The 26238-nt window shown below is 28.3% G+C and overlaps 1 protein-coding gene across 11 annotated transcripts; it reads left to right on the forward strand.

The window, feature by feature from the left end:
* Positions 1–2369: 2369 nt before the first annotated feature.
* Positions 2370–25495, forward strand: LOC145190623 (receptor-type tyrosine-protein phosphatase F-like). 11 transcript variants are annotated; one of them, XM_090091189.1, is made up of 23 exons: positions 2370–2463; positions 10401–10452; positions 10769–10885; positions 12122–12412; positions 12626–12904; positions 15318–15593; positions 16232–16457; positions 17029–17174; positions 17284–17580; positions 17944–18109; positions 18214–18356; positions 18701–18926; positions 19680–19825; positions 19957–20250; positions 20502–20807; positions 20944–21395; positions 21502–21596; positions 22022–22181; positions 22359–22428; positions 22756–22920; positions 23883–23983; positions 24395–24593; positions 24941–25495. In XM_090091189.1, the coding sequence occupies exons 1-23, from the start codon at positions 2404–2406 to the stop codon at positions 25267–25269; spliced, it is 4596 nt and encodes a 1531-aa protein (XP_089947315.1). In that variant the 5' UTR covers positions 2370–2403; the 3' UTR covers positions 25270–25495. The 11 variants fall into 11 exon arrangements, 6 of the variants coding, with proteins under 6 accessions (XP_089947315.1, XP_089947317.1, XP_089947318.1 ...); XM_090091192.1 differs by lacking the exon at positions 2370–2463 and adding an exon at positions 9781–10134; XM_090091188.1 differs by lacking the exon at positions 2370–2463 and adding an exon at positions 9876–10129.
* Positions 25496–26238: the final 743 nt, after the last annotated feature.

Genomic DNA, 26238 nt, shown 5'->3' on the forward strand with positions numbered 1-26238 from the left:
TTTGTTTCTGAAGTTTGTTTACAAAAGCAAGGATAAAAAATAATTTTAACCGTAAAAAAGTTGGCCTTCGCTATTTTTACGGAAAATGAGCTGTTGTAGCCTGTTTGAGAAGGCCTTGAAATTACGGAATGAAAAATCTTATAAAAATAAGACCGAATGATAAAACACGGACGATCTCGAAAAATTTATTAGTAAGTCAAAAAGAAGATCGCCGTGACTGTAGCTTTAACAACTTTTGTTGACTTGTAAAGAAAGTCATTCTTTTAATATAATTATATCAAGTCTCTGTGATTATTACTACTATTTATTTTAAAAATAACCTGTTACTTATTAAATTTATCTTTCCTCTTTAAAAATATTTTTGATTTCTTAACTACTCTTTTAGATGCCTAGGAATAATATTGGAAAAAACTGATCAAAACCTGGCAGATATTGTTAAACTGATAGTTTAGCTCTTGTTGAAGAAGCAGTAATGAAGGATGGATTTCTTTTTAGGACTGCAGTACGAAATTTTTGCATCACCAGGATAACACTGCAAAAATAGCTCTAAAAAAAAAGAAACCTTAACTGAGTAACTAACTATTTCATAGATTAGTTCAGTACCTTGTCATGACATTATGGACTGTCAAAACCACAGCTTAAAAAGCTTGCTTTTGAGTATGCAAAAGCCAATGACAAAAAAGGTCCAACCTCCTGGGATAAAAATAGTAAAGCTGATGAGCATAATTTTATCAAAAGAAATAATATTTTTTATATTAATATAATTATTATATAGATATTAATTTAATATAATTCTTTCATTTAGGAAGCTACTAGCCACCAGTTTTAAACAAAGCTAACTTTTATTTTATTTTTTTCAAAATATCTCAAAGTCTTATCAAAATATAGGTTTTTGCCTAAATGCATCTAAATGTGGACAAAATAGGTATTACAAAAGTGCACACACTGTTTGTTACCCCAAAATTCAATTCTCACTTACACTCCAGAAAGAAATGCTATTGCACTGCTTCAACACATAACAAAATTTGCAAAGGCATAAAAAAAGAAAACTTGTTTATAGTTTCTTTTAAATCAGCAACGTTAAACATTTTAAAATGTTAGAAATTTAACAGTAGATATATTTCTAGAAAACAATCTAAGATTAAAAAAATAATTAAATTTCATGTGTCTATCTTAATTGTCTATTGATTACAGAGTTAAATCTAGTTTTCAGAGTGGTCCTAGGTAAAATAGCTTGTGGCCATATGTACAATAAAAAAACCTAATTGTAGCTAGGGTCACTAATTTTCAAACCTTTCAACATGACGGACTTTTATATTTTTAGTCATTATACTTATATCAATATAAAGTAATTAGCATAAAGATGTGATCATATTAGTTTTACCATTTTTAGACAAATCTTATTCCTTAAATTGGAGCATTAAAAATATCCGGCCCTAGGTACACAAATTTCTCCTACAATCAAACGTAACTTAGTAAAGTTGAGTATCAAAAATTTTAGAATCGAATTTTACACTAAAGGAAAAGTAAATTTCCGATAAAATTTTTAACATATTTTATGTACATTTAAAGTCAGCAATAATTTTTTTTAATTGCTAAACAAGCAACAAACTTGTCTAACAATTTCAAAAAACATTTTTGCTGGCTATTAGAGTACTTCTACAAATCCAATTTTATGTAAGATACCGTACCAAGATTCTTCTGCCGCTTGAAAGAAATTTCAAAACGTGACTTTTCATCCAACCAAACTCTTACTCGTATGAGCTTGTATTAGTTGTTGTGCTAGAAGCAGGAGATTAATTTTGTTTTCATTCGTGTAATGCTTGGCTTTATTAAGTAATTTTTTTTTCTACCTGCTCTTAACCTTTGTGATCAATTTTTGTGTAAGATACAGTACAAAGCTTCGTTCATTACGCAATATTTCTTCGCTTCGTTGGCTTACACACATATTTGAGATATTATTGTGATTTTTTTGAAATAGTTTGGAATGCAAGTCATGGATAATGACTAACCATGAAAGTCTGCTTTTCATGTATCCTTATTACGATGGTCGCCATATTAAACAAAAAATGATCAAATATCCTTTTAATTTTTGATTTAATTTGACTGAAGGCAGGCGTTATATATATCTACCCTTTTGATTGCCATTAAATTTTTCCTGGCTCTTCCGTAAAAAAAGTGCTAGTTTTTTAACTGCTGTTAGGAATATTCCTTATATTCTACGAGGATTTTTCGACCCAGAAATAATGACAAAGAACGCAATACTGTAATAGCACTTCTGTTCATTATTCATTACTTAAAATGATTTCAAAATACACATAAATGTTTAAAATATTTTTATTCAAAAAGAAAATGAAAAATGAAAAAGTAGCAAAAAAATGAATATTTGAAATTATTCGTAGTATGCATTTTTTTTTTTTTTTGGCAAAGTTAATAACAGAAAATCTCGCAGATATGAAAAAGGTAATTTTTGCTTTTACTGCAAATTGCATGCATTCTCCAAAATGAATGATTATTATTAGGGTTTTATAAAAAGAGTTTATAAAATGTCGTGCTTTTTCGAATTTAATTTTGTTTTTCAAGTTTTTTATTTCCATCTTTAAATTGCCATATTGAATACCTTTTATTCTTCACAAACTAAATTTAGAGAATCTCAAAATTTAGCGAATCGTCTTAAAGTCATAAAATTACTCTTTTAACTTTTCAGTTTGTCTGAAAAATTTTAGTTCTTGTATTTAAAGGCCTATCAGAAATGATACTTTTTAGGCATATTTAGGCATGTTTAGGGATATTTAGGCGATTTAATGTTTAGAAAGTTGTAGCTGGTTACTGGGTGAAGATAACTCTTTAAAAATTGGCCAAGAAATCTGAAATTTAATGAAGTTTATTGTCAGATGAACACGAAAGAATATCTTCTTCTTCATAGAATAGTTCTTCATAGAATAATGAGCGTCCAATTGAGTAGTTGGAAACTGTTGTTGACAGCTTTTTTTCTTTCGATAAAAACATAAAACGGTTGTTTAATTAGCTGGTTCATTACTCCACACTCATGCTGTCATTTTATCGCTTTTAATACGTGTATGCCCTCAAATTCTCAAGTTGAGCTTGAGGTATAACTTTTACTGCTCCAGTAAAAGTGTAAATTTACAATTAGGTATTTTTGAAAAGTTGCAACCTCTAAGAGCTTAATTTTATTTTGAAAGCCATTAAAATGTTTTTTGCTCTCCAGACCTGTAGTTTATGTTTAATCGGTTGATTACTATTTTGTTCCTTAATTCATTAAATTACTTGAATTAAGTAGCAATAACACGTAAACCATTCCTTTTTTAAGTAATAAATCTTAAAAATATTAATGAGATATTTTTAAAATGAACATTAAAAACGGTCAAAAATTATAGCAGTCAAAACCATTGATTATGATCATAACTTTGTTAAGTGTTTTTTTTTAAGTGATTGTAGATGGAGCAACCATAACTGTTTTACGTTAATTTTACCCACACAAACATACACATACTTTAGTAATTTGCAATAAATAAAATGAAGATAGCTATCAAAGTTCATAAAACTTATGACGATATCGATATTTGTCCTTTTTCCTAAATATATTTTTTCTCTCAGATGACAATCAAGTTCTTCTAGTAAATTTTCAATGGGATTTAGGCGAACTTTATCAAACATGAAATGGTTTTTTGCTCCCTTTAAAGTATGGTTTGGATCATTATCCTTTTAGAACCTCCTTCCTAAACAAATTCTTGCTTTAACATGTTGCAGTTTATGATTTTTCATCAAATCGAGTATTTAGCAGTCATAGTGCATTTAACTTGAACTGATGGCCCTAAACAATTGCTGGCAAAACATTCCCAAACATTGACACTACCACTTCCGTGTTTTATAGTTGGTATGGTTTACCGCGCATCTTCTATTTTGTTTTTTGACGTCTAAGATACTTATATACCTATATGAGGAGGGAAAGTTAAATTAAAACCAACAATCGGAAAAGACGAACACAACATGACTCGTCAACTCTTTATATAAATCAATGATAAAATGAAAAGAATTTACTGAGAAAAGACGTATACACGGAGACTTTTTCAACCTACCATATAAATAAATGATAAAGCGAAAAGAAGAAAAGTTAAAAACAACTGCGGAAAGACGTAAACACGAAGACTAATCAACCTACTATATAAATAAATGATGAATATGTATCGCAACTGAAAACAAGCAAGAACTATAAAAAGCTTTAAAAAAAAAAGTTCGAAAAGAGGGAGAATAAGAGAAGGACAAAAAGAGAAGACAGAGTTTTAAAGAGAGGTAAAAAAGAAGTTTTTAAGAAAGTTTTAAGAAAAATTTTAAAGAGAAAGAATTTCTGTAATTGAAAAATATTTTGATATTCAAGAAGTTTATAAGTGAAAAAAAGAGGAAAAAAAGAGGTAGAAATTTTTGATAATCAGAAGAAGTAAAGAATTAAATAGAAATCAGAAATAATATTGATTAAAGAAGAATAACAAGAAGTTTTAAATAAAGAAGAGATATTCGTATAGAAAAAGAAGAACGAAAAGAGGAGTAATTGATAAAAGCAGTATAGAACACTACAAGTAGACTAAGAGCGTATTATTTGTACTTTATAAACGTAATAAATAGAAGAGTGCTCACCATTATACACTAATAGATCGTTTATTGAGTTATATTGTATAATAGAATATACTGAGGACGGTAAACACACCATTAACCCTTTAACAATTAAACCTTATCCAATCTTAACCAAACTATCCTTTAAACCTTGCCATTTCCTAACTATACTATCCCCACACTATCAACCTCAATCCCAACCTCCACAAGACTCCTTCCACATAACCCTTGAGCCCAAACCATCCGTAAATCCTTAACCATAACAGATTCATACATTTAAACAGAAAAAGCATTATTTGTTCGTATGTAAAAAACACCGCCCTCACACTAAATACCATCAGAGAAAAAAAATTTTTTATTTACTTTCACTACTCCACAAAACTTTAATCCAATTTCGTTTAGTCCAGTGAAATCCTATCGGAAAATTCAACTCAAGCCATCCGTTTCTTGTAGAAATAAATGGTTTTAGATTAAGACACCTTTGAAATATATTGCCGTCATGTAAACGTATTTTCACAATTAAATTAAGTATTTTAAACTTTGGAGTATTTGATCACCATTTGTCCTTTGATTTAGCTGAGAAATGACTTTCAGTAGCTTTTCTTATTTCAGAGGATCGTTAGTGTGAGGGCAGCTTTTTTTATGTTAGGGTGGTGATTAATATTGCATTGTCAGTATTAGGGATGTAGTTTATGACTGGGGACTATTTGGTTAGCGAAGGGTAAGGGGCCTTTTAGCTAGAGGTTAGGGTGTTATTACTCGTTCTCGGTAAATTCTATCTAGAATATTCTATTAATGTGCAATGGTAGTTAACACTCTTTAATTTATTTTGTAATGAAATTACAAATTTTAATTTCTTGCTCTTTTTGTAGTGTCTAATACTGTATATGTGCAATCCTTTTTATCATTTAGTTCCTTTTTGTTCCACAACTTCTTCTTTAAATGAATATCTTTTTCTTTTTTATTAAAAACGGCAAAACTTCTACTTTTCTTTAACTAATATTTTTCTCTGACTTCTATTTAACTTTTTTCTTTTTCTGTTCATCAAAATTTTTTTTTTTTTTTTTTCTTCTTTTTCGTTCATCAAAGAGTTTTTTTTTATTCATCAAAAACTCTTTTTTTTGTTCATCAAAAAAGTCTTTTTTCTTTGACTCCATTTTTTAGCTTTTATAGTTTTCTATTACTGCTTATTTTCTTTACTACATTACATGACAAGATAAATTGTCTCTGCGTTTTTTCCTAATCGCTATTTAACTATTTCTTCATAAAAGTTTGTCTTTTTATCCTTTATTTACATGATAGGATAAATAAGTCCCTGTGTGTATGTCTTTTCTAATTGCTGTTGTTAGCTCTCCCTCCCCACTTCAAAAACGAATCCCAAACCCGATATGGGACTTGTTGTTAAAGTTCTTCTGCTTTTTTTTTTCTTGGTCATAAAATCTGTTTGAATACTCCAAATTGAAGAGAAATTTTAGCTTTTGTTATGCCACAAATATTTCTTACTTTTGAAAGTGAAAATATTCAATGAACATTTCTGAAAATATAAGGTTTTCTAAAAAGTATTGAAAGGTGAAGATGGTCTACAAGCTTAGCAAATGAGAATGAAATAGTTATGTTGTTTTTCCCGCCATACTTTAGATAAAAATTACAATTAATAAGTGTATCAATATTTAAACCTTTTAAAAACTTCTTAGATGGTGTACAATTTGTATAGTTAAGAAGCAACCCTGGAAAGGCTGTTTTATGATTTACCAAAAGTAATGGCAGATTCATTTAAAAGATTAAAAAAAAGCTGAAATACATTCTCCATCTTTCGAGCAGGAGATCGATTCTACGCTCATAAAAATTCTAGTTCTTTGCTGGCAAAAAACTGGTCCGAGTAATACTGACCTTTAAAGTGAAGACTTTTCCGTCCAAAAAACTTTGCAGAGACCAAAGTAAGTAATAGTCCAAATGTGCCAAATCTGGAGAATATTGTGGGTGTGGTAGTACATAATATTCAAGCTGTAAAAACTTTTGGCATGCCATCAAAATTGCATGTGATTGTTGTGGTTGAAAACTATACCTTTTATATTGATCAATTTCATCCTTTTCTGTTTGGGTGAATCATTCGATTTGTCCAGCTAATTATATTACACATCAGAATTTAATCGTGGTATTATCTTCTAAAATCGATAATTTTCTTGACGTTTAAGGAGCAAGTCACAATTGTTCATACGATTAAGCAGATTTCATTTTGTAAGAACATGTGGAAACCATATGTCAAGTTTTGAAATAAACTAAGGCGTTTCACATGATCATTAGCAGTCGAATTCGACCAATTTAACCTGTCACCAATCTCACGAGTTGTTACTTGGCGGTTTGCATCTATCAATACCTTTATTATACCTTCATTGACTTAGCCTTACTTGTACTACATATTTACCTTTTATATAGTAAAAGAGTAAAATATGTCAAATATGCTGCTTTTGATTTTTCATCTTTACTAGAGCTTTTAAAAGTTACAGTAGAACATCCTGAGGATTCAGACATCTGAAATTTTATTTGCAGGTCCCCAACATTTAGTAGAACCTGAAAATGTACTGCCGATTTTAGTTTTTAGCTTACAATCAAAAGCACAAAATGCTTTTAAGCATTTTTCTTTAAAAAGCTTTTGTATAAAAAACGATCTTTTACATGCTTTTGAACGCTACCGTAGTTTAATGCGTAAAATTTAGGCGGATAATTCACGGAGTTTAATAGCCGTTTAATTATCCATACCTTCAAAAAACGATGTCCTTCATTGGAATATTTTCTAATTCACAGGTAAATTAGACTTAAGTTTTGCAAATTAAATAGAAAATGCTAAGTTTTCAAATAAGAGATTCTCTTGGTTTGCAATTGGAATTTAAACTGCATCAACCGGTGACATTTTTGATTAAGTCGCGAAATAAATTTGATGCAAAGAATAAAATACTGCTCGAGAAAAAGAGAGGAGCCAGAAAGGTAAAAAAACGGCAAAAATTATATAACCATAAAAAAAAAATATACATGTGATACATCAATACTAATAATTTTTTGGTCAGAAAGTCTAAATTTGTTATTGGAACTAAATTTTTTACGTGCGCGTACACGTTTCAGTGCCATTTATGCGCGCAAACAATAATTTAAATAAAAAATTTGAACTCCTCGATCTCAAATACCATATAAAACCATGTATAAAATATTTACCACATATTTTTTAAATAAATTTTACGTTTATCTAAGACGCACGCGTATGATTGTTAGAGTCTTTTACGCGCACGAAAATTTTGGTTCCTCAAGCCCTAACGCGCATATATACTAATAAAAAAGAAAAAAAAGATTTGGATTTAAAAAACCAAAATACCGTAATAACTTATCTTTTTATTCTGTGACAAAAACATAAAAAAAGAAAAAAGTATTATTAGCAAAAACAGCTTTATTTTGTTATTACGTTATTAAAAAAGACAAAGCATAAGGGGGAAGTGATTTTCCATTTTCAGATTTGTGGTTTTTGAAACTAATGCGTTTAATGAAACAAATATTTTCAGGAATTGCCTTCGGCCACTTCTAACTTTACCTCAAACTCGACCAGTCTATTCATTTCTGCTTTTAGATGTTCATCTTCATTTCTGATCAGCTCTTTCGTTTCTTTTTGATATTGGAAATGTAGGGGTCTATAAAAAGTGTACTAGAAGACTTCTTATGCAACCATACTGTTTCCTCATGATGGTTATTTATGTGGAACAATAGCTTTCTGAATGAGACTTTGCTCGTTAACTTGGGCCTCGCCTATATTTGTATCAGTATATTTTTGTTTATACACAATTTGGAGACACCATCAAAACCCCCTTTAGAGTGAAGTACACCTTCAAACTTTCCCCTACTCACATCAAATATTCTCATAGAGCTGTAGCATTCAGTTAAAGTAAGTATCCTTGTCAGAGTATGGCTATACATGCTCTGTAGAGGAGTTGAAGCAGATATTTCTAAAATTTTCTAAAATCTTCCCTTACACAACATAGTATTTAATATTTAAGTGAGTAAACTACTTTTTGAATTGGTTTGAATTCAATTGATTTATTACTATCTTAGAACTTTTGGATTTCTTACTTGGATCTTCCCAGTCCTTGTTCTTTCTACCTGGACTTGCAGCAACGCCTTTTCTGTTATTTATTTTTTCTTAATCCAACCAGGTTTGCTCATGTTTCAGAAGTCTTGAGAGGTTTCTTGAATGTTTCAGCGATATTGATTTGAATTTACAATTAACTAACGATAGAGTTTTCTTGAGATTTATCATTTCAAGTTCATTAATACTTCCATGGTCTAGACTTTTCAATCAACGACACTCAAGTAGAAGAGCCTCAAATAAATTACCATGATTAAATCCTAACTTTAAATGATAGGAACTAAATCTATTTTCAAGATGAATGTAAGCAATGAACTATTATTCGCTCTATTATATGAAAGTTTTATTTGTAAACTTTTAATTCAGGCATTAGGCATATCATGCAACTTTTGGTGTTTAAGTTTTAAATTTAAAATGATTTGTTTGAGTATTTGAATGTTGGCTTTTGAGTTATGATAAATTACCTCTGAAGCGCTAAAGTAGTGTAAAAAATGTGTAAAAAATAATTAACATGAAATTTTACATTTGACTTTTTTTAAAATGTTATATAGAATTGGGCAAGTTCGGGCAACATATATAGCTATCAGTGGGAAAATGTTAAAACTACCATTAGGATGTAATGGAATCTCTTAGTTTTTCAACAAACTCGTCATTAAAGAAATTTTTAAAAATCAATATAGGAAACTTTTTTTTAGATCTTAGAAATGACAATCTAAAATCAAAATGCAAGTATCAAAAATATTGTTTATAGTTACCAAATATCTTAAACATATACCTTCAAATTAATTTTTGAACTGTTTTTACCCGTATCAACCTTAAAAGAGTGACACTAAAGCGAACATGTGCAAGGGTTTCGCAATAAAAAATATATAAAATATCTCATGAAAAGGTGCAAAAATTGTTTAATCCTTAAAAATTAACCAAAAAGCAATAAGTTCTAGTTTTCTGGTGGTGTTAGTTACATTATAACTCAATTTATTAGTTCCTTGCAATTGTTTTTTTTCGGGGGATTTTTTGCTAGTTTTTTTGGATTTTGACTCAGTGTGCGACGCGAAAGCTTTTTCTTGATAATGAAAGTGAAATTCAGGAAAGGAATCATTTGAGGAAAACTAATGCGATTTTTTTTTGACTAAATCGTAGCTCTTTAGTTATTTGACGAGGAAACAAACCTGATAAACAAGGGGTTCGCTAGTCTTTAGGAATGCTCACCTGGTCGAAAGAAGTCTTTCGTTACTTCCTAGTGAAGACGAAAATTCTGGGACTACTGTCCTCAGAGTCTTCTCTGATCTGAACATATGCGGAGCCCAAAAAGTAGTTAACTAGAAGACTTAGACAACAATGACTGTCTTATACAGTGCTATTCAAAGTGTAAGGTACACACACAGATATATATATATATATATATATATATATATATATATATATATATATATATATATATATATATATATATATATATATATATATATATATATATATATATATATATATATATATATATATATCTGTGTGTGTGTGTGTGTTTGTATAAGTTAATATAATTTGAAAGGGACTGCTCAGAAATTCCTAAAACAATTCCTAATATAATGCAATTCTTAATAGCATGCTATTTTATTGAGATTTTTTATTTGAATTTTAGGCTTTAAAATCTTGTTGTGTTTTGGTTTATTGGTGTACCATTACATATGGAGGTAAATATATTAAGAATTTAAATAAATATGTTAAGTAAATACATTTCAAATTTCAAATGATCTGATATCAATATATTATAATTTTTTAATTCTGTAGGTTGTAACTTCTTTGAACTGCATTGCAATTTTTGCAAAGACCTCTGTTTTTCTAAATTTTGCAATTTTTGTAAGACCTCTGATATTTGCAAAACCTAAGTTATTTTTTAATTTTTGCAAAGACCTCTGTTTTTCTAAAGCTCCTAAATCATAAATTTTACTAATATACAGAATTGTTATACTTTAAATATTTAGCAGAAATATTCTGATTTTTTAATAGAGATACTTTACTTGATTGAGCCTTATGGTCTTTCAAAATGCTACTTTGGACTTTCAAAGATAAATAACTTGGTTACCTACAACTGCAGTGATGGACTAAAATTTTCTCTTACACAGGGTGAACTCTTTTTTATTGAATATTTTGAGGGTCAGGTGTAAAATAAATAAGTAATACTTTATATTATGCTGTTTAATGACTGCTTTAATACATAGTACATAATATTAAAAATCAACTCTTTTGTAAAATATACCTTATAGGATGTTTTTAAATTGCAGACTTAAAAAAAAAAAGCTGTGTCTCTAAACTGTCAGAAAAATTACTTTTTACTATTTTATAATTTGACGCTTGTTTTTTATGAACTTATTTAACATTTACAGTTATCACATGCCACATACCTGATTTTTAAATCATCAAATTGATTTTTTATCACATGCTTAAAATCTTTTTAAATAAGGTAGAGAGTTTTACATTTAAGATTTACCAAGAGTTGTGTTGTTGTGTAATTTTGATGGTAAAAAAGTTTGATCACTCTTATGACATCTTCTGACTCTACCTGTCAGTCAAAGATTGAATTAAGCTTACCTATAAAAAAAAAAAAAAAAAAAGTTATAAAAATTGTTATAAATTGTTTGTTATAAACATGTTAGAAGTGGTTATTCAGTTTTTTTCTGAAAATGTTGCATCAAAATGTGTAATTATAATCAAGTTAACATAAATCCATCTAAACAGTCTATGAACTGCTTCAGCATCTTATTTTGCATTTCTGCCAATTTTTCATTTAAGTAACAATAAAGTGTGTCGCACTAAAATCAAACATATTTTTTTTGAATCAATTTACTTGAGGCATGTAAGATCATCTGCAAATATTGAAAATGCAGGTTGGTCAAGTCAAATACTACTCACATGTGCAGTGAACCTTTTTTGAATTGAGTTTATGTTGCTTTAAAGTCAAGAAGTTGATGTTAATCACTTTTTAGGTTGTTTCCAAATTAAATATATATAGTTATAACTGTAACATTTTTATTTATCTGTTTTTCATAAATAAATTAGATATAATCATAAATTTATTCATTTTTGTTTCAATTCAAATTCAAATTTTTTCTACTTTTATTATTTGGTAATTATTGGTAATTGTTTGATGTATAATTGGTAATTGTTAGATGTATGATTTTGGAAAAAAAATTTTTTATCCTCCACTCAATTGTAAGATGGTTTAAATAATGATGTACAAATATACCCAACAGATGTAAAATAGTGGTTTTAATATAAAATAATTAGAACTAAATAAATTTATTATATAAGGGCGTCAGATTAAGATAAAAAAATGTTTTTTTATTTATATTATTTTTTTAGGTTTAACCAATGAACCAGGAACTGTTTCTTTTAAATTAGTGGCAAATAATTCTTATCTTTGTCATCAAAATTACTTTCTCCGCCTCAAAAACATAGCAGCTATTGGTAATCAACAGGATGCTGTATTTGTCCTAAAAGAAAATAAATATTATTCTGGGTTTTTTTTCATTAAGTCAACTTCCTCTTATAGTACATGGTCTCTTAGACGTAATGGTTTTGAATTTTTAATTGAAGAAGAGAAAAACACAAGTGAATACATTGCAGATGCAAGTTTTAATCTTATTGCAAGTGGTAATTAGATTTTGATAACTTTTTTATTATTGTTACTAATTATTGTACTCCTTATTGAAATTAACTAACTTGTTGTACAATATTGATTAAGTGACCTTAAAAGTTAATTTATTCATTAAAATTATTAATGTTATGTTATTATGACAGAATTTCTTTAAAAGAATTTTTTTTTTAATTGAAAAAAAAAATCTATATCTTTAATGGTTCTTTTAGATCTTAACATTAAAATGATTGATAATATCACTAGATATTCAGTCAATATTACCATTAATGACTTCCCACCCATTTGGAATATTTCTAGTAGTCAGAATCCTTTCTTAATTAAATATAAAGCTCCAAACAATGACACTAAGTTATTTAATGTCACTGGGAGTTCAATTGTCATTACATCCTTGGATAGCTATACTTGGTATGAGTTTTCAGCAGGAGTAAAAAATGAGTTTGGTTTAAATGTGTTTGGAAATGTATTTCGCTATCAAACAGATGAAGATAGTAAGATTTTCATAATTGTCTTTATTTTTAATTCTATAATTGTTTGTTTTTATGAAATGCTAGAAAATCTTTAATTTGATGACAGAGGTTGATGATAAATTAGACCAAGTAGTAACTTATTAAAAAATCCATAAAAAAAAGATTTATTTAAAATAGAAATACACTTAACCAGAAAATTAATGCACCACTTATACATTTCGATCTATTTTAATTGCCATCAATATTATCATATATTTTGACAAACATGTTAAGTATTGAACACATGAACACAATTATTTCCATGATAATATTGACTTTGAGGATTGTGAAAAAACCAAAAATATAGTTCATATAAAAAAATAAAGTAAAATGATTATTATTGTTATGCATTCGAATAAAGCATCATTTGAAACATTTTTGACTTGTCATAACTAGTGTTGTCACTTCTTGATGTTATTAGAGCCTGACAGCTCTGTGGCATACATTCAATTTGAGATCTAATCGTTTCTTGAGGGATATCTTACCACACACAGATAAGATTTTGTTGCAGCTTGTCTAGGCAGTTAAGTGATGGATGTTGGCTTCTAACATGGTGTTCTATTATGTCCCAAAGATGCATTTGGTCTTCTGTAAACTCTTGAGCGGCCATCAGAACTTACCAGGCAAAATCTTGACTCTGTAAATAAGACTTGTCCCCAATCATGCATTACCCAATTCATATACCTCCTTGCAAGAGCCAGCAGTTCCATGTAAGTTGTATTTAAAGACTTTGTTCAGTAGTGTACTGTTCTCTCAGTGTTCAAAGCATTAAAATTCAGTCTTCCAAGTCATTGGTAGATTGTGGTTTGCTTCGGCCAAGTTGTCTAGCATAATCATTTGTCTCTGCAAACCAATGTAGACCCTACTGATATTTGTATTAGACACTCCAAATCTTCTCTCAAGTTTGCAAGTTGTTAATCCTTCATTGGACAAAGTAACAATTGCAACACATTCATCACAACTTAAATTTTGTCTTGAATGCTGCATTGCAAACAGATATGTTGCTAAAATGACAGGTATCTTTTCTACTGTTAAAACAATTTAAAAGCAATGCATACTTTTCTTTTAGAAGTGAGGTTTAGTTACAGCAAAAGATGCTACTTATAAAAAGCTGCTATAATTTTGAAATTAAATGAGGGAAATGGAATAAAACCCACAAAAAGGTGTAACAAGAAACATTATTATCTTTGTAATTGATAAATCCAGGAAATACATAATATTTTTCAAAACAAGTCAGAATTTTTGAGTGGTGCGTAAATTTTGCAGTTAAGTTTATATAAATATAACAGTAGCCATTATGATTTAGTTGATGTAATTGTCAATATTACATAATACAGTATACATTATACAAAGTACAATATACATAATACAATATACATTATACTCTGTTACTTAGCAAATATATCCAATGGCTGGAAAATTGGTCCTAATAAACCCCCTTATTTTTATTAACTTTACTTAGTTATAAACAGATACTATAAGTTAATGCTATCTCACATATAAGGTGGAATATGCCACAGACTACAGTTGAATTAATTAAACTTGTTATATCCCTATCTTAATTAGTTAAAATTAGACTGATACGCATGCTGTCACTTTTACATATATATATATATATATATATATATATGTGTGTGTGTATATATATATATATATATATATATATATATATATATATATATATATATATATATATATATATATATATATATATATATATATATATATATATATATAATGCCTAAAAGAAGCATACTTTAATTAGGCAAACTTCTAATTCAATTAAGCTTTGACTGATGTCAAAGTCTAATTTCCTGCTATGCTGAGGTCAAATTTGATGATAACAACCCCAATCAACTAAATTAGTGTTCAATGACTGTTTAATGCTATTGACCCTTATTACGCTTGTCTGTATTAGATTCCTGGAAACTAGTATTGGGAAGTGTAGCTAGCAAGCTTAGGGAGTTTTCCTCCTTCAACATTTGATTTGTCATGTATCATCTGATTCTTCATGTATCTGATTCTTCATATATCTAAATCAATGCTCCTTTAATAAAATTAAAAAATGTTTTTGATTGTTTTTATCAGATAAGTAAAAGCTTATTGTACTAAGTATAAAGCTTTACAATAACTTAAGGGTTAAAAACAGTTTTTTCAATATTAGTTCATTCAAGATGCTACAAAATTTTCATTTAAAATGATTTCTAAAAAGAATATATTTTAAAAACTATTTTCTTATACTGATAGCTTTATAACTAAATGTAGAAGATATAAAGTATATTTATATTAAAGTTTATACTTATCTTAGGCTCTTAGTTTGAAAATTCAAATAATACATAACCATTTTTTGGATATTTTCTTTAAGAAATGTCTGCATATTTAAAAATCATTTTAGTTCCAACTGGTCCTCCTCTTGATTTTGCAGTTGTACCTGGCTCATTCCTTTATCTTATTTTGTCATGGAATTATGTTGAGTATTCAAAGAGAAAAGGGATCATACTAAAGTATGAATACTCATGTCAAAATGAAGAAGTGAGTATTTTGAAAACAGTTGAGAACAGTACTTTTCAAGTCATAGTGCAAAACCTTATACCTGATACCATGTACACTTGCACAGTTGCAGCGTGTACCAAGGTTGGTTGTGGTGTGAACTCATCTGTCTCTAATGAAAGTAAGACTAGTTATATTTTTACTTTCATTAGTTATTTTTAAACTATGCCAATATGCATTTGTCATAGCTTCAACTATACTTGCAGTTTTTGTAATTTGTCTTAAAAAGTTACCTTGAAAAATTTTAAAACATGATAATAATTGACTTTGATAGCTGCAAAAAAAAAGAATTACATTTCAGTATATTTTACAAAATTAATAACAGTGAAAAGTTTTTTTGTAAATTTTATTAAAATTGTAGATTTATTCATTAAAGCTATTATTAGGTTCAGATGTGTCATTTTAAAGTATCTTGATTTATAATTTTAAATTGCCTAGGTGGTGTTTTTATAAAACCAAGCTTTTCAATAGCTGCTTACAAAAGAATCTTATAGATGATTAATACAGTTTTCAAATAGAATCCTATAGATGGTTAATACTATCTTCCTTTATTGGCTTTCCTCTTATTGACTGGAATATTGAAGCTAATTAAAGGGTTCAGAGTCTTGAGTAGAGAACATGAGCATATTTGCTGAGTAAAACAATCTAAATGAGCTTGTTAAAGATAAGTTTAAACCAGAAAAAAATTTTGCTTAGTTTTTTAAGTAAAGCTTATTTCAGTTTAGATTCACCTTAAGATTTAATGCATCTTTATTTTAGCTCCCTCTACTCCTCCTAAAAATTTAAAATTTGTAAATGTTGGTATCAACAGCATGTTATTCCAATGGGACCCTCCAAGTGAATCTGAAAAACTTAGTGTAGTTGTAGGATACAAACTTTTTGTCAAAGCACTTATCAAGGAGGAAGATTACATGATATTTAATGATAGCTTACAAAAATATGCATTTTCTTCTGATGTTTATAATGGCAGAGTAATTTTGGAATGGTAAGAGAATTTATTTTTTATTTATATAAAATCATGTTAACCATCTTTACTGATAAATGGTTATCATGCAGTACAAAAATAAAAAACATGTTAATGGTTTTAATTCATATATTAACATCAACTTAAACTAAACAGCAATAAATTTCTTTTTTGTTTTAATTTAAAAATTCAGTTGTTAGCAAAAACTTATATATATATATATACATGTTTGTGTGTGTGTGTGTGTATACATTATATATATATATATATATATATATATATATATATATATATGCTTTTCAATTTACTGGCTATTTACAGCCAAAAATGCATAGTAAAAGAACAAAACATTTTAATTTTTCTCAGAAATGGTTTCTCAACAATCTAAACTTTCATTTGATGCAAGGATATTCTTTTGCATTATTTACATTTTTCAGTAAAGATTAGTTGTTTTTTTTGTAACTGTTTTATTTTGTTTTTTTGGCTGATTATTGCTAGTGTAAAATTTTAAGTACGAAAAAATTCCCATTCTTTACTGTGCATTTGAATACATAATGTAATATAATGTTTAATATTTAAGATTCTGATTTAGGGAAGCAAATATAAGTGATCCTTCTGCAACAAATTTCAGTATGACAAACTTATTTGGAAATTTAATTTATGTGGTGAACATATCTGTAAATACAAAGAATTATGGTGTTTTTAGAAATGGAGCTCAAGCAAAAACTGCAGTAGGAGGTAAGAATAAAAGTTCACAAATCACCAAAAAAATGCTTCTAATAAAAAATGTTGATAGTATTCTGTGGATTGTTATGTACTTAAGTTTATATTTTCTATCAAACTTTAGTGCCACTGGTTTCTGTTCTTTATCTCCACTGTTGTAGCAAATCCTATGATTTCTTGATTGTATGTTGGAACCATTCCCCATCCTTGTACCTTCAAGGTGAACGAATTGCTTATAATGGATATTATAAAAAATTTGATGATCTAGATTCAGCTTCATCTGAGTTTTTGCCTTCCAACAGTATACAATATAAAGTATCTTCTCTTGACTCATTAACTAACTATTTGATATCAGTGTCAGCAACAACTTCAGCTGGTGAAGGCCCTTTTGCAAGTGTTAATTGTACAACAGATAATATCTGTAAGCATTTTTAAGTCAATGTAAAAGATTGCTAACATTTTTATGATTCATTAAAAAAATATGATTTAACATCTTTACTTATTTGAAACATGTGTATGAAAAATCTTTCACAAGTTCATTCATATAATCATTATGGACCTTAAAATATGATTAGATCATTGGTAACTAGTCCAAAAAATTTTTTGTTAATTTCTATATAGTGCAATAGATATTTTAGACATACCAAAAAATTATTTTGTTTTAATGGATTTGAGTGAAAATATTTGTAATAAAAAGATTTTGTTTTTCACATTTTTTTTTCAAGGTCTTCTATATTTTATGAAATTTTATTGAAAATGCTTCTTTTTTTTCTATTAAATCTAGTACCAGACAGAAGTGCTCAAATTTTAAATATTGATTATATTAATTCTTCATCAATCAGTCTCAGTTGGAGTGATATCTCAGTGGAAATGTGGGGAATGCAAGAAAGTCGCATGTTTTGTGTAGATATTGAGAAAAGTTCACTTATCGTTAAAACTAAATGTATTGAGTAAGTCAAATTTTAATTCTTGTGGCTTGTTTTTCTATGTTTAAGTATAAAGTCAAAGTGGATAAATAAAAAATTTAAATAATTATGTGTATTAATGATTATAGTTACATTGATGGAGATTACAGCACAGATATTCAGGGGCTTGACCCTTATACAAACTATAAAGTGTTAGTATATTGCAAAAACAAAGCTGGAATTGGGAGAAAAGATGATATAAACAAAATATTATTCCAAACAGATCAATTACGTAAGTTATATTTATAATTTTAATTGATAAATGACTCTTGATTAGTTTTAGCACAAATATTTTTCATTTGTCATTGAATAGGAGTAAAATAATTACATATAAAGTTTTAAATAGACAACATCTTTCAAAGGAAAAAAAAGTTGTAAGTTTTTTTTCCTCTAAAAGCTGGTCACTGATCTACAAGCAGTACATAATACTTTGTATGGTAAATTTGTACATTTTTTATGTGTCAATTTAGATTAAGGAAAAAAAAAATTTCTAAACACTACAAAAACAAAATGGAAAAGGTAAAATTTAGATTTAACTTATTCACTTGTTTTCTTGTATAATTATTGATGTTTTAGCACCTTCGACTCCTCCTAAACAAGTAAGAGTTACTTCTGTTAACACAAACAACATTATGGTTGAATGGAGACCTCTGAATTCAAATGAGTACTCTGGTGTTTTAGAAGGTTATAGTATTTTATTCAAAGCTGTATTGTTGGATGAAGATGTTAGAATTCAAAGCAAAAGAAGGCGGCGCAATACTCCTGAACTAGAATTTTATAATGGCGACTTGCGATTGGAATGGTATATGTATTATATACTATAATGTTCTTTTTTAGAAGGCTTTTAAATAATTGGGCTAAGGAAAAATTTGCAAAAAATTTTCTAATTTAAATTTTTTGTGTTTGTGTGTGTGTATCTATGTAAGGTTATCATCTTGAAACTTTTTATAAAAAAACTAATCTTCAGTATGATTTGAACTTTTGAAAATGGCTGAAAATGATGAACTTTCAAATGTTTAAAAAAACTCCTCTATGTATGTATGTATGTATGAATGTATGTATGTATGTATGTATGTATGTATGTATGTATGTATGTATGTATGTATGTATGTATGTATGTATGTATGTATGTATGTATGTATGTATGTATGTATGTATGTATGTATGTATGTATGTAATGTATGTAATGTATGTATGCATGTAATATATGTATGCATGTATGTATGTATGTATGTATGTATGTATGTATGTATGTATGTATGTATGTATGTATGTATGTATGTATGTATGTATGTATGTATGTATGTATGTATGTATGTATGTATGTATGTATGTATGTATGTATGTATGTATGCATGCATGTATGTATGTATGTATGTATGTATGTATGTATGTATGTATGTATGTATGTAATGTAAATGTACTTACATACATGTAGGTATTTATATGTATGAATGTACTTGTATGGGTTTATATGTATGTAAATGCATATATAAATATATGAAAATCATAAGAAAGTTAAAATAACTTTTCTTCAATAGAAAATTGTATTTAGGGTTACAAATTTAAGTGATCCCAATGCAACAAAGTTTAATATCACAAATTTATTTGGAAATACCAAGTATATAACCAAGATATCTGCAAACACAAAGTATCAAGGGGTTTTTAGTTCTGGAGTTGAATATAAGACTAAAGAAGGAGGTTTGGGTTTATTATTTTGTTAAAAAATGTTTTTGAAATTGTTTTATACATATTTTTTACTAAAATGAATATGGCATAGTTAACAAGCATAAAGAAAGATATAACTTTTTTATTTATTGCTCAACTTTCAGTCCCTCTAATTTCTGTTGTCAATCTCCGATGCTGTGAAATATCATTTGACTCATTAACTGCATGTTGGGAACATACTCCGCCTTTGTACCTTCAAGGTGAGCGCACAAGTTATACTATATATTATGGTAAAGCTGGCAGCATGGTGTTAGAAAATGATATTTTGCCAGCTGATGATATTTTCTATAAAGTATTTCTACTTGAGCCAAACACTAGTTATCAAATAATGGTGGTTGCTTGGACTCCTGCAGGTGAAGGAAAAGAAGAAAGCATAAATTGCACAACTACTGAATCATGCAAGTTCTCTCTCCTTTTTTTTAAAAGTTCATTTTGTTTGCTGTATATTTATCTTTACTTAAATATGATTAAAATAGCGCCAATAAAAATATTTCTGCTGTTTGATAAAAAAATATTGTTTTCCTTGGTATTATTTTATTTTGTGTGATACTATTTTATCTTGTATGGTATTATTTTATCTTGCATGATATTATTTTGCTTAGATCCTTTTTTTATAAATTTGATTAACTTTTTTATTTTCTTAAACTAGTACCTAGAAAATCCCCTACTGGTTTGTCTGCAACATCTCAGCAATTCCCAAATGCTACAACAGTGACATGGACACACATACCTAAAGAATTTTGGCAAGGTCAACTTTTGGGCTACACAGTAGTTTACAAGCTCCTTGAACAAGGAGAAATAGAAAAACTAAACCAACCTTGGTTAATATTTAACACTACTGATTTGAACAACTTTGTAGTGCTCAATGGCCTAAATGCTTATTCTAAATATTCTTTAAAAGTTGCTGGTTACAACAAAATAGGACCTGGACCATTTAGTACTGAAGTCACATTCTGTAAGTTTCTTAAAATTGTTTGTTACAAAACATTGTAAACTGCAATTTTTTATGGAATAGTTTTAATTTGAAGTTTGATTAATTAAATGAAAGTTTTATTTAACGAAAAACTTTTTACCTGTAATTTCTGTTTGAGACACGTGTCGTATCTTGGATCCTGTTATTCAAATAGAATATATATCAGTTCCACCGTTTGTTTATTCACCTACAACTACACCTTATCAGCCAAAAGGTGTAATGATTGCATCATTAGAAAAGTCATTGTTAAAATGTACCAGCTTTTGTAGATCTTTTTCACAAAAAATCTCTATAGTTTATAGAGAGCTTGCAATGAGTAGTGTAGAGTTTGAAAAGCAGAGTTCAAATGTGATAAAATTCCCAGTCACAGTTCCTGGAAGGAGTCTTGATGCTCTTTATTCTTCCACTTTAAGTATTCCAGGATTTTTGTTAATGTACATTCCAAGCCAGAAAGAGGTTGTATTGAAAGATGATGAACTGATGGTTTTTGAAGATATTTCAAGTGCTTTGAGAATTTTTGGATTTTTTTTTTTGCTAAGTTGTTTGTTTGGAACCATTTTATTTTATTGTGTAAGTATCTCCAAAAAAAAGCTTTTTAATAGACTTCTCATTAAAAAAATTTTATTTGCAGGATAAAAAAATATGATTTGTTCTAAGATAAATTCATTTTTTTTAGCAACACCAAAGTCCCCTAAAAAATAGTCATTGTGTTACTTTGAATGGTATAGTAGAAGGAATATACTTAGCCATAATAACAATTACCACTGTTGGGTATGTAGCAATTATAATTACAATGCACCCCTGTATATATTTAAGCATTTGATTCTTATTGCTAGTATCAGTTGTGAAAGCTAAGTGTAAGTAATCACTAACTGCATGATATTTAGTCTCAGACTGAAACAATAAAACAATATAGCCACATGATAAAAATAAGTAATAAATTTGTTTTTTAAGTTACAATTCTTTATGTTTGTTAAAAAATTTCTTAATAGGCTAGATCATTTTTTCCACTTAAAACTTGATTCAGAACAAATTTTATTAGACTAATGAGGCAGATACCTAAAAGTTTACTTAAAAGTTTCAAAAGTTTCTTTTTTCCCTATCATCATATATTTTCTCTTATTCACTTTGATAGTTACTTTTGAAACAACTTCAGAAAAAAAAGAAGACATTTTTTGAAATGTATTTTTATTAAGGTACGGTGATAAATTACCTATGACGTTTTGTGCTAAAGTGTTTCTAATAGTTTGGACTTTATTTGGAATTGCTTTAACTGGCATTTGTGTAGGAAAACTCCTTTCAGCTCTAACAGTAACTGTTGTCAAATCAACAATTTTTTTGTATCCAAAGGATTATGTGAGAACTCAATTGTTGATATTTAAAAAGCATTGCTTTTTTTTTAATTGATTTTAGGTCTTTTTTTTTTCACAGCTTCAATAATTCATAAAAAAACATGATTTTCAAAGTAATTTTAAACAGCTATAATTATTTTTTTATATAATAGATAGATTTTCATTTATTATAATCTTTCAGGTAATTGCAAAGTTAGGGTCGCCAGAGTTTGCATGGGCGAATAAGATATCCTCTATAAATCTTATCAGAGGTTAGTTTTTTTGGAAAATCATTTACTCTACTTTTTTATCAGCTGAAAAAAATATATATTCTTTTACAATGCATGTGTATTGGTTTACATAAGTCACCCATAAATTATAACAACAGTTGCATCTCAAATTGTTTTTCAAACAATTCCAAAAAATTGTTTTATTGCATAAAAAAAACTTGAATTGATTCTAATGACAAAAATTGAATCTTATGAAAACTAATTGAACCGAATGACAAAAATGTCTTAAAAGTTTTATGAAGCATATTTATTTTATGAAACAATTTTTTTCTAAACTTAATGCAATAAATATTTACTATTTTTTATTAGATAAAAACCTATCAACTCATGTAGATGTTTTCAATGCATTAAAAGCAGGCCAAGCAAAGTATGCTTTACTTGAACAGTACACAATTGAAGCTTACCAAAATATTATTCAGCAGTATGGAGTAGCAGTTTTGCATACATTGAACCCCATTGATTCTAACTATGGAGGTATTATAATAATAAGATGATTTTATTGATTAAAATTTAGAATCTTTACCAAGAATTAAAAGGACAATGACAAACTAAAAATTCACTGTTTGGAAGTTAAATCTCACATCTAAATTAAGATATTTTTTTTTAGAAGATTCTTGATGAATATTTTTTATAAGCTATAATATAAATATTTTTCAATTGTTTGATGATATTTATCGGTATCAGTAAATTTTATCAAATAGCGATCTCCAAAGGCATCTATTGATGAAGAAATTAAAGCTATTCATCATTCAAAAAAGCTATGTAAACTTTTAAGCCAAGAACAATTGGGCATAATTGAAAACAATCAAACATATTGTAAAAGGGTTTTTAACAGTCGAAAGGTAGATCGCCAAGAAAAATTCGAATATATCGAGTAAAACTGAGAATTTGCTCCCATGTTCCTTGAATGACAAGCAATCTGCTCCTGTGGTTTAGAAAGTGCACCTTACATTACTCGAAAGACTTTTTCTCAGATTTTTATATAAAAAAAATCCTTATCTACTCAAAGAAGTCACTAGAGTGGTATGAATAAAATGACCTCGAGTTGGTACCTAAGGAAGCAAATACTTTAAGCAATTAAAGTTTTAAGCAATTGAGACATCGAAAGGTTTTGGTCAATTATAAAAGGAATCTTATTTAAAAGCAAACACTAAACTTCAGATGAAGAGGATTTTTTAAAAAAACGGCAGCTTAAAAAAAGTAACTCAAAGCAAGACCCAGGAGATGATGTCAATTACTTGCAATAATATTTGGTTTCTATCTAAAAGTGTCCAATTAAAAATGTGAAAAACAATTTAAATAATTTAGTTAGCTTAATTTAGTTAGCAAAAAAAAAAAAAATCTGTTAATAGTGTTTGGGTAATTAACGATTAAAGGATGCTAATTTTCATTGTGTTCATCCGGTTATTAAGTTAAAAAAATGCATTTGGTTTTAGTTTCGTTGGGAGGAAATTACTCAATGCTTCAATCTTGCATGAATAGTTTTTCAAAGATAAATTCTGCAAGTGTTGATAAAGAAATGGCTGATTTCAAATTGGTATGTAGAAGAATTATTAATTAATATTTAAATAATTTCATAAAATTGAACAACTACAAACTCCACTTTTTTTGTGTTCATCTTAAATGTTGTTTTTTTTTACCTAAATGTTGAGCGTTTTTTTTTTTTACTGTCTTTTATCATATTTTATCATATTTTATCATATTTAAATGAGTTGTAGCAAAGAGTATTTTACAGGCATACTGCTGCTTTAAGCTTTTAAAGAGCAAGAGTGCTCCATTAGGTTGGCCCCAGGCATTTCCTAAGCTTAGTCTGCCTTTAAAAGCTTCCTTTCAGACAGCATACGTTTTTAAATCAATGAAAGCTTTTAGTGATTGTTTTTTATGATCACCAAGTGAACTTGGTTTCCATTTACAAATATTTTTTATGGAAATAAAATATGCTTTATAGGAAATACGAAAACAGAACAGCTCTTCTAACTTAAAGCCGATTCTAAAAACAGTTCACCTCATAAATGCTGACTCACCAATCTTTCAGAAGATTTTGTATGCTACGACGATTGTTCTTGTTATTCTCTGGATAGCAGGCGGCATTTATGAAGTTTTTAGAAGAAAGAGTATTAACAAAGGTCAAGTTGCAACCAGCTTAGGTACTTGTGTTGAAGGATTTAGTTTCGTTTTATCTCATTGCGCAGAATCTTTAATGCGTTACCTTCAATGTTTGGTATTGTCTTCGATGGAAGAATGAACTGTTCTTCATTCTTCTCCTAAATCTTTTATCAATATGAAACAATAAATAATATTAGATTAGAAAAGATAAGAGTTCGGTCTTATTTAAGTAAATAAGTCAGTCAAGTTTTTTCAAAATGTTACACTGGTATTTAGCCTCTTTTTACCTTTTTAAATGTAGCATCTTCGATATAACTTTTTTACTATTCTATAAAATTATCTTATAATTGTAAAATTTCAAGATAATAAGCCAAAACATTTTTTGCAGATAGAAAGCTGACACACATGAGAAATTTGAGGAAGATTTCTGAGGAATATGAAGCTGATCTTGCTCGTATGATTGCAGAGCTCGAGAATATAACGGATCAAATTCTCTATAAATACAATAAACAATTTTGGAAACTAAGAAAGAAGTTTTCAAAATTGTATGGAGTGAACTTTAAATACGTAACTATAAATGATCTTGGTGTACCGTTAGAAACGATTGCGGAATACAGGAAAGAAATTAAGCATCGTCCAAAGATCACGTACTGGGAAAGAATGAGGAGAAGTGCGGGAAGGAAACTATTATGGTTGCGCCTTCAATTAAATCTGTGATTATACAACTGCTTTTTTTTTTTTTTTTTTTTGCAAGATTTTCGCGTTGTGATTGGTAGATGTTTTTATTTTTATTTTTGCGAGATTCTTGCGTTGTGATTGGGAGATGCTTTTTTGCTATTTGTTCTTTTAAATAAGCTGTTTGTTTATTTTTTTTTTTTTTTTTATAACAATTTTGCAGGTTACTTTTGAAATGTATTGTATTCAAAATAAATAAGAAAACGAGTGTCTGTTTTTATTGATTTTTCAAATAACTTTACGAATTTGAATAAGCACCCAAAATAGAAAAATGACCCCAAATGAATTTAATTGCGAGGAATATATTTCAGGTGCCTATCCTTGTGGAAAGTTTTCCGAGGAAGTTTTTTCATAAACGTTTAGGGGTAGCAATCATGAATTAATGTTACGTAACGTTAACAAAAGTCTGAAGTAGGGTGTATCAAAGCCCTGTACTTTTCTATAAATGACGGCGAAATATTCTTCTACTATTTAAATATTTGGATCCTATTCACTAGTTCCTACGGCTTCACAAGACAGGCTCTTGATACTTTATCGAACCCGACTGTTTAAAGGATCGTTGGTCACAAAAATAAAACTAAAAGTTTATGGGTTTTGTTTCTGAAATCATTTACATTTATAACGGTGCAAAGGAAAAACAGAATTTTGATTTCGGATATGCGGAGAAAATTCAAAATCTCTATTTAAATACTTTGTTATTTTTCTCGTAAGCTGATTGGAGGTCCATTTTGGATTTTCATAAAAAGTACGATTAAAAAATAATTTGAATGGATTTTAGATAGCAGCAAGATAATTCGTGTCTATGCAGCCTTCTTTTAAGTTTCCAACCAACTTTGCAGGTTACGCTTTGTAGTTAATATAGAACCAAGCAAATAATGTTCAATTCAGGCGATGTTTCTAAAAACCTGATTAAACTGACACAACATGTGGTTAATATATAGCCGACGCCTT

The sequence above is a fragment of the Hydra viridissima genome, unplaced genomic scaffold, assembly GCF_058129835.1.
Source record: "Hydra viridissima isolate aposymbiotic clone 2 unplaced genomic scaffold, HvirCarnegie_v1 scaffold_6, whole genome shotgun sequence".
Taxonomy (NCBI): domain Eukaryota; kingdom Metazoa; phylum Cnidaria; class Hydrozoa; order Anthoathecata; family Hydridae; genus Hydra; species Hydra viridissima.